The 17,721-nt window shown below is 38.4% G+C and overlaps 1 protein-coding gene across 6 annotated transcripts in view; it reads left to right on the top strand.

Annotated features, from left to right (window-relative positions):
• Positions 1 to 2,500: 2,500 nt before the first annotated feature.
• Positions 2,501 to 17,721, top strand: part of PBX1 (PBX homeobox 1) — a 327,814-nt gene continuing 312,593 nt past the window's right edge. For 3 of the 6 annotated variants that reach the window (XM_025380128.1, XM_025380120.1, XM_025380104.1), the window contains exons 1-2: positions 2,692 to 3,346; positions 6,551 to 6,624. In XM_025380128.1, the coding sequence (XP_025235913.1) occupies positions 3,156 to 3,346; positions 6,551 to 6,624 (265 nt within the window). In that variant the 5' untranslated portion in view covers positions 2,692 to 3,155. Of the gene's footprint in view, positions 3,347 to 6,550; positions 6,625 to 17,721 lie in introns of all 6 variants that reach the window. The other 3 variants (XM_025380095.1, XM_025380113.1, XM_025380137.1) reach the window with 2 other exon arrangements.

Raw genomic sequence — 17,721 nt, 5'->3', positions numbered from 1 at the left:
CCTAATTTTAGTATTATTGTGTATACACATCTTATTTCCCTACTAAAATGTTCCTAGATGACAAGGATCTTCTGGCATTGATGGCACCTTTTCCAGTAATTTGCCTAGAAAGATTTTATTAGGTTTGCAATTAGAATTAATTGCTCACAAACTGATTTCTTATAGACTCTAGGTTGACTTCTTTTCATGCTTTAAGATGCGGTAACTTCATCTCTGTAAGGGGTATGTTAACTCTCAATCACTGTGGTTGATATGTAATTTGAGTATATAGCTTTGTGCTCAACTTTTGATTAGTGTTAATTTAAAAAAAAAGTTTACAAGTCAGGATATGTATGTGATTAAAACAATTGTTATTAAGTAATATAACATCATAATTACAATTAATACTCTCTATTGCACGCCCTCATATCAATAAGTGCCAAATAGCTTGCTAAAAACTGCTTTGAAATGCTTGCATTAGTGCTCCTCATCTTGCCAAACTTGTTTTGCATAATGATTGATGAAAAGAATAACATTTTATTTGAGGATCTCAAAGCACCTGGCAAGGCCGCTTTCCATTTCGCAGATTGGTTACACTGCACTTTGCATTTCCTTTGCTATGCTGCCATCCAGGAAGAGGGCTGGCTACACAACAGAATATTTTATATTACAAAATATTCTGGACTTTTCCTAAGTAATTGGCCTGGTATTTTATCTTCTATTCATTGTGACTGTGTACAAAGTCAGATTTTTTTCCCTCTCACTTTGCCTAATGAAAAGATTGGAATGGCCGGGCGCGGTGGCTCAAGCCTGTAATCCCAGCACTTTGGGAGGCCGAGACGGGTGGATCACGAGGTCAGAAGATCGAGACCATCCTGGCGAACACGGTGAAACCCCGTCTCTACTAAAAAATACAAAAAACTAGCCGGGCGAGATGGCGGGCGCCTGTAGTCCCAGTTACTTGGGAGGCTGAGGCAGGAGAATGGCGTAAACCCGGGAGGCGGAGCTTGCAGTGAGCTGAGATCCGGCCACTGCACTCCAGCCCGGGCGACAGAGCGAGACTCCGTCTCAAAAAAAAAAAAAAAAAAAAAAAAGAAAAGATTGGAAGCAAATTTGTGTCCGTCTGGAGCTATGATATTGGAGTTTAGTTAGGACTTTTATTGGCTTTTTTCCTGATCCCATTTTATTTTTTATTTTTTCCTACCCATATTCAATTTGAGTCATCTTGTTAGAATATGTACCCTTTTAAGCACCTCAAGTTTCCTTTCAAACTAGACAGGCAATAGGTACATAACTAATTTTTAACACTATTCACACATTTGTTAGACTGAAGCAGGTTGTGCAGTGGAAATACTAGGCCTTTGGAGGGAGTCACACGCGGGTTTAAATTCCAGCTTTGACACTTAATAACTGTGGACCTTGGACAAATTATTTAACCTTTCTGAGTTCCCTCTCTGTAAAATGGAAATGATAATCCATAACTCACAAAGATGTCTTGGGGATTAAATAAAATAACTCATGTAAATTACTTGGTGCATAGTAGGCATTCAATAAATGTCAGTTCACTTCTTCTCTCAGTTAATAATGCTTATTAGACTATATTAAAAACTAGAACCAGACTGTGATAATGCATTTCTTTATTAGGTATTTAAGCCAAATAACTAATTTCCCCCAGGGGGAAGAGAGAGAAATGTTGAATTAGTTTCATTTGGTGAACTTATTTATTAATCTTTCTTTTTCTTCAGCATTATTCAGTTTCATAGTCCATAATTTAGTTTTCATGTAGCAAAAATGACAAGAGTTTGGTATTCTTTTCAACTTTACTGTGCTAGAATTGTTTTTTTAAAAATTTATCTATTATTACATCTGCCACTTATTAGAGATCATTATTAACTATATTAACAGCTCGATTATGTTTCATAACTACGTCGTGCTGACAAACTTTTTCTCTCAGCAGTTTCCATGAGGTCTAAGCATTTAAAAGAATCAAGTTTCAAATGAAAATGCCACAGCAAAAGAAAAGCAGGGGTGGGCGGGAGGACGCACACGTCTGTGTTCTTTCGTGTTAATTTTATATGTTTGCATTTAAGTGGAGACACATTTTCCTCAAGGATGCAACCTAAGTAAGGCGAGCAGGAAAAGTAGAAACTGAGCTGGAACTACAGTATCATTGCACCTTTAAGGACTGGAGACTTGGTATTAGCTCGGCCTCCTTCCCGGCCCACCTCTGAACTCTGATTGACAGGGCGCCGGGCGAGGAGGAGCTGAAGGAAGCTGGAGAGGAGGCGCAGTGAGGAAAGTAGGGGAGGAGGGGCCGGTCTTTTATCTGGTGGCCAATCGGGGAAGGGGGGAGGAGCTCCAGGCACCCTCCTCCCTCCTTCTCCCTCCAGCCTCCCGGCTTCCCCGCCCCCTCCCCTTCCCTATACCCCCTCCCCTCTCCTCCTTCTCGTCCTCCTCCTCCTCCTTCTTCTCCTCCTCCTCCTCCTCTCAGGCTGTGGTTTTTCTGTATATGTTTCTGGAGTCCTGAGCCTGAGCTAAACAAAAGCAGGAGGCTGACGGGGTTGCTGGAGTTTGCAGAGACACGGAGGAGGAGAGAGCCTGTGCTTTGCCTGCCGCCGCGGCTGGGGGAGATCTGGCTTTTGCAACAGCCCACCCCCTTTGAGATCACTCTGGCCCGGAGTGGGGGTGGGGGGCAGCGGGGGGTGGGGGGGGAAAGTTTGCATTGCAATCCCCCTGCCTTCCTCTCCTTTCTCCCGATCAATGCATATTTGCAAAAGGATTAAGCCACAGATTTAAGCGCCGGGAGCCCATTTCTGCCTTGCAAAGGAGACCGGACTGAAAAACCCAAAGCCAGCTCTGATTTCTTTTCGCCAAGTGGGAAGGTGGTTTATTTTTCTTGCTTTTTGGAGTCAACACCCTTCCCCACCAGCCCTTATCCCCACCCTCACCCCGCAACCCCTTCACGCCCCCTCCCCCTCCCCATCCCCATCCTCCCACCATCCTCTAAAGAGGCAAAGGGATTTTTTTTTTTCTTTTGGTCTTCTTTTTTCCCCCTTCCCTGTTTATCCTGAAAAGGATTTGAAGACAAGCTTGAAGGATAAAAAGCCTTGGTGCTTCCCAGGAGCCGAGCCGAGGAGCAGAAGAGGAAGAGCCGGGGGCTGCCGTAGCCTTTGGAGATGGACGAGCAGCCCAGGCTGATGCATTCCCATGCTGGGGTCGGGATGGCCGGACACCCCGGCCTGTCCCAGCACTTGCAGGATGGGGCCGGAGGGACCGAGGGGGAGGGCGGGAGGAAGCAGGACATTGGAGACATTTTACAGCAAATTATGACCATCACAGACCAGAGTTTGGATGAGGCGCAGGCCAGGTGAGATGGAGGCTTTTCTTTTCCTTTCTTGGGGTTTTTTTGTTTTTCTCCCTCTCGCAGGGGGAAACAATGGGAACTGAATCACCACAGCGCTTTTTAAAAAAATGTTATTTCTTTTCTTATTTTGACAAGCAACTACATGGCGGAGGAGTAAAATTTGAAGGAGCGTTGTTATCGAAAGTGTAATCGCCCATGCCGAGATGTGGCTGTGTACATATTGTGTGTGTGTGTGTGAATATAGGGGTATTCATTTATATCCACACAGACACACAGGCACGCCGAAAATGCTGCCAACTGATCCAAAAGCGGCCCTCGGCACTTTTTACTGCTTTAAAAAAGTATCAGAGAAAGCAAAATTGTCAAGTTTTGAACAGCATTCCATGCCTTCTTGTTGAGGGGACTCTGTAACATTACAAAATAAAATGTCCCAAGAACACTTTATTTGCAAATTTAGTTGACTCATTACCTAATTCAGCGAGTTTGATTTTCTTTCTTGACTCTCCCGTCCTAAATTAATTTTGATATTTTCTCCTTTCCTTCCCCCCTACCCAAAATACAAAACAACCAAAAAGCAGGGTATTTCTTTGTCAGTAGTTGTCAGCTATCCAGAATATATTTTGCATTCACTTAATTTGGTTTTTTTAAAAAGTTGATGAAAAGATAATTTTGTTTTTAGGTATATTTGTTAGTTTTAAGAGACTCGGATTTTTAGTTTAACTTTATTGTCTCCTAATTTGAGCCGGTTTACTAACCTTCCGTGACACAGACAGCTATGTATGGTCCTTTAAAAAGGGGTGGGGGGACAAAAATCAAGCATGCTCTTTTCCCCCATGCTTCTTTCAGGACCACTTAGAAATGAAAGCATGTATGAATTTTATGTATTTCAATACTATAGGACATGAAGGTCTCATTTAGGAAACATAATAAACTATGTAGCCTCTCAAGTTAATCCACTGCCAGGTATATAGTTCTCTCCTCCAGGATTTTACAGTAAATTCTCTTTCAAAGTAAAACATAGACTAAGTGACAACCCGCTAACAGCTTGCCCAAGGCCGAACTCAAAAGCAAGAATTTTAAAAATCTAATGACCACATATGTCTATACAATAACCCAGCTTTGTTATATCTCTGAAGTAGCGTTTTTTTTTTTTTCTTTGAAAACCCTGTAAACAAATATACACAACTCCTGTACTTCAGATGACTTGGTTATATGGAGAAGACATCATTATGTGTATTCTTGTCTAAATGAAATAAGAATCTGAGTTGAGAAAATGAGAGGAAGCAGTTAAAAACATGGAGGTTATGAATTATACTCAATTTTAGCTGCAAGCACATGCAACATGTAAACTCAAAAGTACTAAGGTTTATGGGTGTTTGAAAACTTGGAAATGTTGAAAGACTCAAAGCATTCTAAGTTTTGTTTAAATAGGGGAAATTTAAAAAATTAATTGGTGCTCTCTTTAAATTTTATTATGTGAAGAAAAGCTAATAGGTATGGTAAGAGGAAGATTTCCCACTGGCAATTCTCTTTTGAATTGGGACATAATTTCTCTATTATATTGTTCTAGAAAAATACTCTCAGACATACCGATAAACTGGCTTAAAAACAAGTTTGTGAAGTGGAAGGGGCTAGTAAGAATAGATACTCACTACTTTTTTGATGTTCAGTCTCTCTTTTTTTGTGAAACTGAGGACAAATAGGGCTTGGCGACTTCCCCCTTTCAATGGCCTAGATGCAGAGAGAGATCAGATACAATTTTGGGATGGGGAAATTTTCAGTTCTTCCTCTATAGCTAGCTCCGTTTGTGTGCTGTGGAAATGCAATATTTTTATAAAGCTGTGTGAGAATTTTTGTCTGCATTTGGTCCTATGTATAAGAATAGAATTAATTAAAACTATTTTAAAAGACCCAGGAAAGATCTTTAATACTTTATTTTCCATCTTTTTTTTCCCACCCCACATGAGAACTTAAATCAAAGCTAAGCTTTCTTTTTGGATAAACAGTAGATAGTATGTCCTTTTTTCCTTTTTCTAGTCACACCTTTATAATGTATATTTATTATTTACAAAAGTAAACCATTAATATTTTAGATATAATAAATGTGTTCTTTTTGATAGTCCTGAATTTTGAGTTTATTACTCCCCTGCTGTACACTACACAGAGTATGTTTCTGATGTCTGTTCTTCATGAGGATGTGTGTCTATTTTTTAACTTTCAAAGGGATTAAAAAAGAATTGCATGTGTTTTGAGTGCCAGAACTTTCCATTTATCTTTACACATTAATTTTAGTTAGTAGACAGAATTCCCTTAACTAATAGCTGATATGATCAGTATTTTGTTTCCAAAACAGTATCATTCTGCTAAGTGATTCCATAATAAAATAGAAGGAAAGGTATTGTTTTGTTCCTCAAGTGCATTCGGAATACACACACACACACACACACACACACACACACACACACACCAGGTAAATCACTAATCTAAAAGACAAAATTGCATTTATTTTTCCCCCAATGGGTGCAAGGTCCTAATTGTAAATAATTGAATTTCAACACCTGCAAATAAGCAGTGTGTGCACAAGAGGCATAATGTGAACACAGAGAAATGAATTTATTCCCCATATGGGTATGTTTGCCCCCTGGCAATGCATTTCCATACTCTTTAACTTGGGGACTGAAATGTTATAAATTGACAGTTCTACTCAGAAGACCTTTCAAGCATCTTGTGTTTATGAGAATACAGGGGCATCTGCGGAATGAATTCGAACACATGGATGAATTAAATTTGAAAACACACAGACCGAGAGGCAGACAGTTCCTAGGCTGTGGTCGTTGCATGGATTTTACAAAACTGTTAACCTACGCCTTTGGCTTTGCTGTATTCATTGTCCTGGGAAGAATTGTGGGTTTAAGAATTACACTTTGATTAAACTACTTAAAAAAAAAAAACCCTTTCCCTAAATGGGCCTAATTTAGGTTAGTTCTGTTCTGTAGTTAAATCCCTACTCTCTCCCTGCTAATTAACGTTATTTCTTTTTCTGTGGCGGGACTCTGTATATTAAGTCATGAAAACAATTGAAGCATGCCACAGAGTTATGCTTGGTATATAATTTTGTCTAAATGTTCAAATGTTTTCACCCTGTGCATTATCGGCAGTTTGATCTTGAGAGTCCACCTAAGCTATCATGTTGTTTCTTTCTTGCAGAAAACATGCTTTAAACTGCCACAGAATGAAGCCTGCCTTGTTTAATGTGTTGTGTGAAATCAAAGAAAAAACAGGTAGGAATGAGATTCCAACATTTTAGCATTTTCTTTGGCCAATTAAATCACTTAACCAGCAGTCACAAATCTATCATTTAAATATTAAAATTTCAGAATACAAGTACTATCAAGGTTGACCTCATATTCGAATAGGAAGTCCTAGCCCTGCTTTCCTTAAAAGAAAGCACCAAGTTTCTTTGACAGTTATTATCAAGCACTATTGGCTAATTTTCCATAACTCTATTTCCAGCCTTTTTGAGATTGGGGCTAAAATGTAGATTCTGAAAGGAAATTTATAGACTGATGTATCTTTGGGGCAAAAATATGAAAGTAAAAGTTCATTTTTTTAAGGAATATATTTTAGCCCATTTTTAAAACCCTAATTTTTTTGGAGTTGGGTATGGGGGTGCTAAACTGAAGTTTCCTTTCCTTTTTTTCTTGTAATTACACAAAGCAGCAGACTAGAGGTTCTCAACAGAGAGTGTTGTCAAATACCTTTGTGGAATGCGCTATACAACATTAGGTTATCGGTATTTGAGTGGCCTGTGATTTTATTGCAGGGAGAATCGTTGGCTTTGGGAGAGTATAACGCCATGAGATCATTCACTCTGTTGTTTTTCTACTTTCTAGACCTCGTATCATGGACTAACACACTTATAACACATCCCAGGAGGGCATTTAAATTTTAAAGCAACAATTAAAAAATAGCAGTCATCAATCAGAGGTGTTCCTAAACAACAGATGCTCTGGGAAGGACATTTAGCAACATCCCCTTGTTTGTTTATTTTAATCCTTAATTTTCCAAAGTGGGTAGAGCTCTCCCTTGTAAGAAGAAAGATTTGAGAAGGCAATCTGAAACCAGGGAATAAAGATGAGGGACCAGGAGTGGTTATATAAATCGGGAGCTTCTGCTGGGCTCTGACTTACCCGCTCGCTTTAGAGCAGTGCAAAGTACCTGACATCCTATTTATTTATTTATTTTTTACAACAAGGAGTGTAACAGTCAATAATTCATATCTAAACCATATAAGCAAGGGCATGACATGAATGAAAGTGACAATAAATATGATTGCATGCTTGGTTGATATACATTGATAGTTACACATAAAAAAGGGGTGGGGGGAGAGGGCACACAGGGTGGCTTTCTTTTTGAGAGCGCTCTGTGTTTTTCTTTTTAAAAAATAGTTTCAAGATGTGGCTGTTGATGGAATATGTAATTACTTGGGTCTTGAAATGCGTGTAAAATTAGTACGCAGCTCCTTTGTTGAATCTTATTTGTGTTGTGCATAACATTCTAGACAAAGCACCTGAGAAGTGATGTTCAGACCTCTAAGTCTTCCAGGTTGCCTTGCCAAAGCTTAACCTTACGGCGAACCTGTTAATTGCATTATTTTAGCTGTGAGATACCTTTTAAAAGATTTATGGACTGTGCATTCAAATATCAAGAGAGCTTTTTTCCAGTTTGTCACACTTTTTAGTTTTTTTTTTTCTATTAGCCCAGAGTAGGAAACCTAAGAGTGTGTGTGTGTGTGTGTGTATATATATATATATTTTATCTTCTCTCTTTTTTCTTCTTTGATCTCTGATGCTTATTTACTTTGAATATTTGGTTTGTTGAGATTTGTTTCTAATCGAGTATGAGTTCCTGCTGATCTTGTTTCATGAAATGTAGAATCAAAATATAAAAGCATATGTGATAATATGGACTAAAGAGAATCTATCACATTTTGATTGAAAGGAAGCCTGTCAGGGCACTTATGTACATTGTGGCCAAAGTGCTTAATTCTAGTTTCCTAATTAAAACCTACTGAGGCAGTAGATCAAAGTGGGTGGGTGTGAATAGAGATCCGGTTCAGGTGTGGGTTAAAGAGTTCGCTCCTTGTTCATATTGGCTCAAGTATAGTGATAGGAAGTAAAGTAGTCATACTGGTCAAAGTAACATTCTAAAAGTTTTGTTTTTTGAATTTTGTGTCAATACATTTAATGTTTAGAGACTTAAATCTAAATTAAGGTTTTTTTGTGTTGTCTCTAGAATAATACATTAAAAAAATAGTTTATCAAATAATGTAATTGAAAGTGATAAGAATCATTGCCCCCTGTGTTAAGGGACAGACACACACACACACACACACACACACACACACACACACACACACAAGTTTTGGATTAAGAGGGCACCCCTGGGTGAAAGTAGGGGGAAAAAAAAGGCTTACCTCCCTCTTAGTCTTCAACTTGTGTGTTGGAAGGATTGAAGGGAAGGCAAAAACCTCTCCTGGAATGTTGAGTGTTGTGTTAAAGGTAGGAGTCAACTGTGGTGTGCTGAAAAGAACCCTTTGATTCTAAAGCACGATTACTTGGCTACTGAGGACCCTGGAACCTTGAATCTTTTTGCCAGCATGTCTTCCATGCAGTTGATGTGTCGGAGGAACAAAGTGTCTGTAAAGTTGCAGGAACCTTTTTTTTTTTTCCCTCTTTTTGATACAGAGCTGGTGAAAAGATCGCTTGAGTGATCAGTTCACATACATTCCTTTATTGTTTGGGGACTTTTTCTATTGGTACTTTCAAGCCTCTTTGCATTAAATGAGTATTTTTGAGTTTCCATCTCAAGCATTATAATGCTTGTAATAATAATAGAGGTTACTTGATTTAGGGTGGGCTTTGTTTGTTCGTATTCTAACACAAAGTTCATACATTTGGCTCACCTAGGCAGAACCCTTGAGAGGAACTTGATAATTGATTTGTTATTTTTGCTTTTTTGCATTTGTTAATGATTTTATACTTGTAAATACGAAAACTGGCCAAGATGTATTACCAACCTTTTGGAACTTTAAAAATACATACACACATGCACATAACACCTCAAAGTAGGCAGTGCCGTCTGAATTACAATTGATTGATGGGTGTTTAAGTCAGAAATTACTGTGGGAATATTTAAAAAACAAAACAAAACAAAAAGAACCCATGTGTCTTCTTGCTTCAGAATGTGGGTAGTTTTTATTTTAATACCTTTTCACTTTAAAAAAAATAAATGCTAAGAAGTGCCAGCAAAATGCTCGGGTGGCGAATCTCAAAGAGCAGCTAAAAAACCCTGTCAAGACCTATAGCAATGTATATTTCGCATGTGACTTTTATCTGCTCACTCATTCTAGGAATACAGAGACAATTAGAGTTTTGGATCATTTACTATAACATTTTCTTAGGGATTTTTAAGATCCATTCCTTGTCTTCTGGCTTATTAGTAATAGGCTAAGTTTTGCATATGTGTATATGTGGTGGTAATGGGGTTGTTGGGATAGAAGAAAAGGAGAAAAAGTCAAGCATATTACATTTCTTTAAAAAGCCTTGAATATATTTTTAAACGTTTCCTGTTTTTTACTTCTGTGTCAAAATCACGCAAGTTTAAAAATTAGAAAAACACAAAAAATATTGCATGCCATTTACTAAGGAGAATATTTATAGATAGCAATGAATAGCTGCAATTGTTGCGAATAGTTTTTAATTTTAGAACATAATAGCTATATATGGCACTTTTCAGCCAATTGTCCTCTGTGCATTGTCTGCATTGAAGTTAATGCAAATCAAATCTTTGGAGGAGGTTAAAAAAATTTATTTTTTGCTCCTTAACGCCCTTTTGTTCTCTCTCTTTCCTTTTCTCTCTGTGTTCAATTAACACCCCCATCACAGAACTGTAGCGTGTGTGTTTTTTTAATTCTACTACTGTATTTCACTTTTGACACCCTCCCTTACTATTCTCGCCTGCCACTTCTTTTTAATATAGCAATTACATTATGGGACTTCTCCTCCTCCCCTCTCCCCTTTAAAGCATTAGAGAATAATTTGTGTGTCTATGTATATGTGTGTGTGTATGTTTGCATATATAGGTGGAGGGGCGGTGGGTAATGGAAGGAAGCTATAGATTGCAGGAAGAGAATTCTGATGGTATTAGGCCTTGAGCAAAATAGGAGTAAAATAACTTTAAATCATTTAGAGCAGCCTCTGATCAGATTCCTTTTGGGGTTGGAATGGTAGGAGTCATTTTCATAGAAGCTCATCGATAGCCAGCAAATGCAAAAACTTTTCTTGCTGATGAGAAAATTCAAGAATTTAGTTAATTTTTTTTTTTTTTTTCTCCCTTGTGGTAAAGATGCCGGGGAAAGAAAAGGGTATTAAATGAAAGGAACTTACAAGTCAGTTTTACCTGATGCTATCTTTCAGGTACAGTGTGTTAAGGCAGAAGTAATGTGGTTAGACCCTGTGTTATTTGTTTATTATAATGTGGATGTAAGCTACAGACCTACAACAATGTAACTCTGACAGACATAATATAAGAAGAACTTGTGATGAGAAATGTCCTTTCTTTTTAGTCACTTTTGTGTATTCCATTTTTAGTCTACTACTAGAATTAGAACAATTCTGGCTTTTGAGAAGTGCAAAGAGCTGTTTGGTCAAAGCTGCCAGAATGAGATTTTGGGAAATTTGCTGTCATTTTTTCTAACAATAGGAGTGTCTGTGAGGATTGGACGTGAGAGAGATTTAGGTTACACTGAAGAATCTGGAAGGGGATTTATAAGCGGGGAAACATAGAACCTTGTGAACTAGGAGCTGTGGGGCGTTGGGCTGGGCCGGGTGTGGGTGGGTTCTATACAGTAGGCTGCACTGTTTGCTGAGAAGGGGGCATTACCTGCCTGCGTGTTTAGTTCACTGCTGGTGCCAGGCCTGCTCACATGGTTTTGCCTCTGCATTCTGTTGACATCCATGAACTTTTTGTTGTGGTTGTTGGCAAAATTATAAAAATACCCCCAAACAAGCAAATAAACCAAAACCTAGATGTTGTACATAATTTAAATTGGAAGATATTTTCATTTGTAAAGCATGACCCTGACTTCTTTTGTGTCATAGGCATATCTTAGGAAAGCTTATTCTTCAATTTGGTTTCAAATCTCTTTTAGATGGATAGTGTTATGTTTGAACTGGGTGAAGTGAATCTAAATATACCTTTTATTGCTTTTCCTTTAAAAATAAAAGTTTACCAAAGCACCACATGATAGAGACAGTGTCCTAGGTCCAGCTCCAGACAGCTCTTACTCATTCTCATATGACCCTAAGAAGCACCCATTCATTTTCATTGCAATATTAACCTGATTTTGAGGAATATAATAATTTTGGTTCCATTGCCCTTTACCTGCAATGGTGTGGTAGGATGTAAGGAATGCAATAATTGATAAATAAAATAAGTAGAGAATTCATGAGTTGTTCGTGAAGTGCTTTGAGTTCCCTGGATTATGTAAATAATTAAGGTGCTGTATTTTCTATAATAAATTATCTCAGGATTCATATTTTATTTCACAGGATATCACTGCATTTAACTCTTTCAGGCTAAAAAAATGTACATCTACTGGTCTTTAATTAAGTAATGGGGTAATCGATTGTCACTCATGAGGAAAATTCTCTGGTTGTGTCTTTGCCCCATCTGCATCTCAGAGATGTCACTTCTCAGAACTTAGCAGAGTGATCCCCAGAGGGGAAAAAAGGTGCAAGAATAGACTGTCATAAGATTATAACACCTACCCCCGTGATGGCAGAATAAGGTCAATAGTGTCTTACCCAAAGGTCTTCTTACCTCTGACATCTCTCTTTCAATCTCTCAATTATTGGTGGAAATCAAGATTGCAATGGGTGAAAAATTCATCTTTTTGATTTAGGTTGTAGTTTCAACTTCATCTTCTACTGAAACTTTTGTCATTACGTAGGTAATCGGGGTGGGTATACGTCACACTCCGTGCTAGTTCTGGACCTTCTACTAAGTAGTTATAAGACCTTAGAGAAGTTGCTTAAATAAGCTTATGATAAACTATAATAGTAGTGGTTAAGGACCTCATCTTTAAAGCCAGACTCTCTGAGTTTGTATCCTAGATCTTTTACTTCTTAACTGTGTGATCTTATTCAAGTTAAAAAACCTCTCTGTGCCTCATTTTCCTTATAAAATGCAGATCGTAATGGTACTTATCTTAGCGGGTCACTGTGAGGTTAAATAAGGTGATACATGTAAATCACAATGCCTGGCATAGAGTAAACAGTCAATAGCTGCTAGCTGTTATTATTTCTGGACTTGTTTTCTTATATGAAATAGAGAGGCTTATACCAGATGGTCCCTAAAGACACAGCCAATTCCAAGACTCTGATTTTATGCTGAAAAGAGACAAAAATTGCTGAATTTAAGATTTGCTTTCTTTTTTTCCTTGCAATTTTTTTTTTTTTTTTTTTTTTTAAGTCAGAGTCTCACTCTCTCTCCCAGGTTGGAGTGCAGTGGCGTGATCTCAGCCCACTGAAACCTCTGCCCCTGGGTTCAAGCAATTCTCCTGCGTCATCCTCCTGAGTAGCTGGGATTACAGGCATTCACCAGCTAAATTTTGTGTTTTACTAGAGATAGGGTTTCGCCATGTTGGCCAGGCTGGTCTCAAACTCCTGGTCTTGAGTGATCTGCCTGCTTTGGCCTCCCAGTGCTGCGTTTACAGCTGTAAGCCACCATGCCTGGCCCTGCTTCCCTTGCTATTCTCTTAAAGTGAGAATTGGCTATATCTGGCCAAAAGTCTGGGACTAGATTGGAAGAAGAGGTTGGGAAAAGAGAATGGGTAAGAACAGAGAAAAAGTTTTTAAACTACAAACTGGACAACAACCACTTGAAAAGCTAGAATTGCCTATTAGGGATAGCGTTTTCTTAGCGTCAGCAACTGGAGGCATTGTGTAATCATAGTTAAAAACATCTTCTCTCTGAAGATACATAAGCCTATCCATTCAACTTGTGAAGTTCCAAAGCAGGAAAAGTAGCGCAAAGTGAGATTAGGGCAACTTGACCTTTTTCTTTCTTTCTTTTTTTTTTTTAAATTATACTTTAAGTTCTGGAATACATGTGTGGAACATGCAGGTTTGTTACACAGGTATACACATGCCATGGTGGTTTGCTATACCCATCAACCCGTCATCTACATTAGGTATTTCTCCTAATGCTCTCCCTCCCTTCGTGCCCCCAACCCTGACAGGCCCTGGTGTGTGATGTTCCCCTCCCTGTGTCCATGTGCTCTCATTGTCCAACTCCCATTTATGAATGAGAATATGCAGTGTTTGATTTTCTGTTCCTATGTTAGTTTGCCGAGAGAATGATGGTTTCCAGCTTCATTCATGTCCCTGCAAAGAACGTGAACTCATCCTTTTTATGGCTCCATAGTATTCCATGGTGTATATGTGCCACATTTTCTTTATCCTGTCTATATTGACAGACATTTGGGTTGGTTCCAAGTCTTTGCTATTGTGAATAGTGCTGCAATAAACATGTGTGCATGTGTCTTCATAGTTATAATCCTTTGTGTACATACACAGTAATGGGATTGCTGGGTCAAATGGTATTTCTGGTTCTAGATCCTTGAGGAAGTGCCACACTTTCTTCCACAATGGTTGAATAAGTTACACTCTCACCAACAGTGTAAAAGAATTCCTGTTACTCCACATCATCTCCAGCATCTATTGTTTCCTGACTTTCTAATGATTGCCATTCTAACTGGCGTGAGATGGTATCTCGTTGTGGTTTTGATTTGCATTTCTCTAATGATCAGTGATGATGAGCTTTTTTTCATATATGTTTGTTGGCCGCATAAATGTCTTCTTTTGAGAAGTGTCTGTTCATATCCTTCACCTACTTTTTGATGGAGGGCAACCTGACCTCTTGCCTTTCTAATATGTTCCTTATTTAGGAAAAATGTTATCTTTGTCATAAGGACAACCTTGATTCATAGTAGATTTATTTTTTACTATTTTTTATAGTTTTCTTGAAATATATTTCTAACACCATGAAATTTACCCATTTGAATGACAGACAGGTGGATTTTACTATATTTACAAAGTTGTGAACCCATTATCACAATCTAATTTTAGAACATTTTTATCAGCGCCCCCCCGCAAAAAAAACCCAGTACTTTTTACCAGCCAGTCCATATTTCCCCCTTCACCTTGCCCCTGGTAACCACTAACTTACTTTCTGTCTTCATGGTTTTTGCCTATTCTGGACATTTCACATAAATTGAATCATAAAATATTTGATGTTTTTTGACTCATTTCTTCTGTTTACCATGCCTTGGAGGGTCATCCGTACTGTAGCATGTATCAGTACTTCATTTTTCTTTATGGCCAAATACTATTCCACTGTATGGATATACCACATTTTGCTTATTCATTATTCAGTTGATGGTCACTTAGGTTGTTTCCATTTTTGACTATTATGAATAATACTGCTATGAACATGTGCTTACAGGTTTTTATGTATTAATATATGTTTTCATTTCTCTGGATAAGGAGTGGAATTGCTGGCTTATGTGATAACTCTATGTTTAGATTTTAAGAAACTGCTAAACTGTTTTACAGAGTGGCTGTAGTAGGTACTTTTTTTAAAAAACAACTTTATTGAGGTATATTTGATATACAAAAATCTGTACATTATATATATATATATATATTTTTTTTTTTTGGTGCAATCTTGGCTCACCACAATCTCTGCTTCCCGGGTTCAAGCGATTCTCCTGCCTCAGCCTCCTGAGTAGCTGGGATTACAGGCATGGGTTACCACACCCAGCTGATTTTTGTATTTTTAGTAGAGACCGAGTTTCACCATGTTGGCCAGGCTGGTCTTGAACTCCTGACCTCAAGTGATCTGCCGGCCTTGGTCTCCCAAAGTGCTGGAATTACAGGCATGAGGCACCGCACCCGGCCTGAGCTACCGCATCCAGCCGGGTGTATTCTTAAGTCATAGTGTAAATGGCACTAAGTTTTGTCTTCAGCACTCTCAGCTTTTCATTCTTTCAACCTCTTTCTCCATTCAGTGATGTCTCCTCTCTGTGTTTAGGACTCTGCTGTGTTTATGGTCATGTTTGGTAAATACTCTAAGAAAAAAAAGTTTTTGATAAATTTATCTGACTTGAAGTATGCATGATCAGGATTTATGTGAAATCTCTGTTAGAACTATTTGCATTTTAAAGAGGAAAAAAAGTAAGTCAAAGGAATGATTCTCCAATGCTGGAATTTCAGAGGTCAGGTTCCTGGAGGGGAAGACACTTTTGAAAAAGATTGGAGAATTTTCTGAATAGTAATCTAGTGTGAAAGAGGGAGCATGGACTTTGAGTGAAACCATTCTAGCTTGTGTAACATTAGTGAGTTACTGGGTTTAACAGAGCTTCAATGTTCTCATTTCTGTGGTGAAGATAATAATACGTATGATGTCGGCTTGGTGGGCTGAAAAAGGCAATAATATAAAGCACATAGTTCAATGAGTGTGCTCAACTAATGGCCACTACTGTTATTTTTCTGAAACCACATGACAGTGTTGACCACCTCTCTCATCAGTTTGGCCTTGTCTGTTCAGGTTGAGTTTTCTGCTACCTCTGTCCGGGAGTTTTAGAGGCTCACTAACATGCTTCCTGACCCAGCTTTTATGTTAAATGGTTGTCAGTGTGAGAGAAATAAAAGTCTTGGGCAAAACGCAGCAAAAGGCATCTCCACACTTTCACATCGTCCTCCCTCACTTCTAGAGTTCTGCGGAGAGAATCTCATAGAACAGTGCTTTTTAGTGAACACCTGTAATTTTAAATTTAATGATTTAAATTTTCTAGTAGCCTCATTTTTAAAAAGTAAGAAGAAGCAGGTGAAATAAATTTTAATACTTCTTATTTAACCCAAATATATCTAAAAATCTTTCAACATGTAATCAATATAAAAACTATTGATATTTTGCACTCTTTTTTTTTGTGCTAAGGCCTTGAAATGGTAATGTTAAATTTAATGATTTAAAGTTTTTAGTAGCCCCATTTAAAAAAAAGTAAAAAGAAACAAGTAAATGAATTTTAATAATACGTCTTATTTAACTTAAATACATTGAAAATATTTCAAAATGTAATCAACATAAAAATTAATGAGATATTTTACATTCTTTTTTTGTGTGTCTATGCTGAAGCTTTGAAATCCATTGTGTATTTTACATTTACAGCCCATCTTTTTTTTTTTTTTTTTTTTTTTTTTTTTTAAGACAGAGTCTCTCTCTGTCATCCAGGCTGGCGTGCAGTGGCGTGATCTTGGCTCACTGCAACCTCTGCCTCCTGGGTTCAAGGGATTCTCCTGCCTCAGCCTCTCAAGTAGCTGAGATTGCTACTTGAGGTGCCTGCCACCACACCCCGCTAATTTTTAGTAGAGATGGGGTTTCACCTTGTTGGCCAGGCTGATCTTGAACTCCTGACCTCAGGTGATCCACCCACCTCGGCTTCCCAAAGTGTTGAGATTACAGGCGTGAGCCACCGCATCCAGCATTTATAGCATATCTTGATTTTGACTTGCCATACTTCAAGTGCTCAATAGCTACACATGAGTAGTATCTACAGCCGTAGAATAGTTGTTCTGGCATAAGTCCCTGTTTTGTTCCTTTTTTGCTATAGCTTTTACATTATGAGGGAGATACATGGTTGTTCCCCACTCAAACTTGAGCTGGTGGTTCTGTAGCCATTGAAATTGTTTCCTGATGGATAGCCGTGTTCCAGAATAAAGCATATCTGAGACATCTTTTTCTGGAAGAGAACGTCCTCTGTACCCTATTGAGGTCACTGCTGGAAGCCGGGATGGGGTGGTTCCCCCACCTCCTTCTCTGTGTTTTTTTGCTTCTTTCTTTCCATAGCTCTTCATTTTAGGTTCTTTCTTCCTCCTTAACAAAATCTGAAGTGTTCCCTAGAATAGACTGAGTGGGCCGAAGCAGTTTCTTGTTTTCTTCAGCTGTAATGCAATGGAACAAGTACAGAGCGCTCTATGGTATGACAGGAGTTTGCTGGACCCTGTATCAGGAGTTCTGCGGCCTCACACTGACTACCTCTGTGGTAGCATATTATTTTGAGAATGCCATTTAACCTCTTGGTCTCAGGTTTCCACATCCATGGAATGGGTGCCTTTAGAGAACCCTTAATGTTACTCCATATTCCATGGGTCGTGAGCCCCAACATGATCCCTGCCAAAGCTTAGATTTCTAGGAGGCAAGACAGGTGGAACCTTTAAAAAAGAAAATTATTTTTCATTGTTATGGCATTCTGA

Source organism: Theropithecus gelada, chromosome 1 (assembly GCF_003255815.1).
Source record: "Theropithecus gelada isolate Dixy chromosome 1, Tgel_1.0, whole genome shotgun sequence".
In the NCBI taxonomy this organism is placed as follows: domain Eukaryota; kingdom Metazoa; phylum Chordata; class Mammalia; order Primates; family Cercopithecidae; genus Theropithecus; species Theropithecus gelada.
The sequence above is the reverse complement of the archived record's forward strand: the minus strand, read 5'-3'. Positions and strand labels throughout refer to the sequence as shown.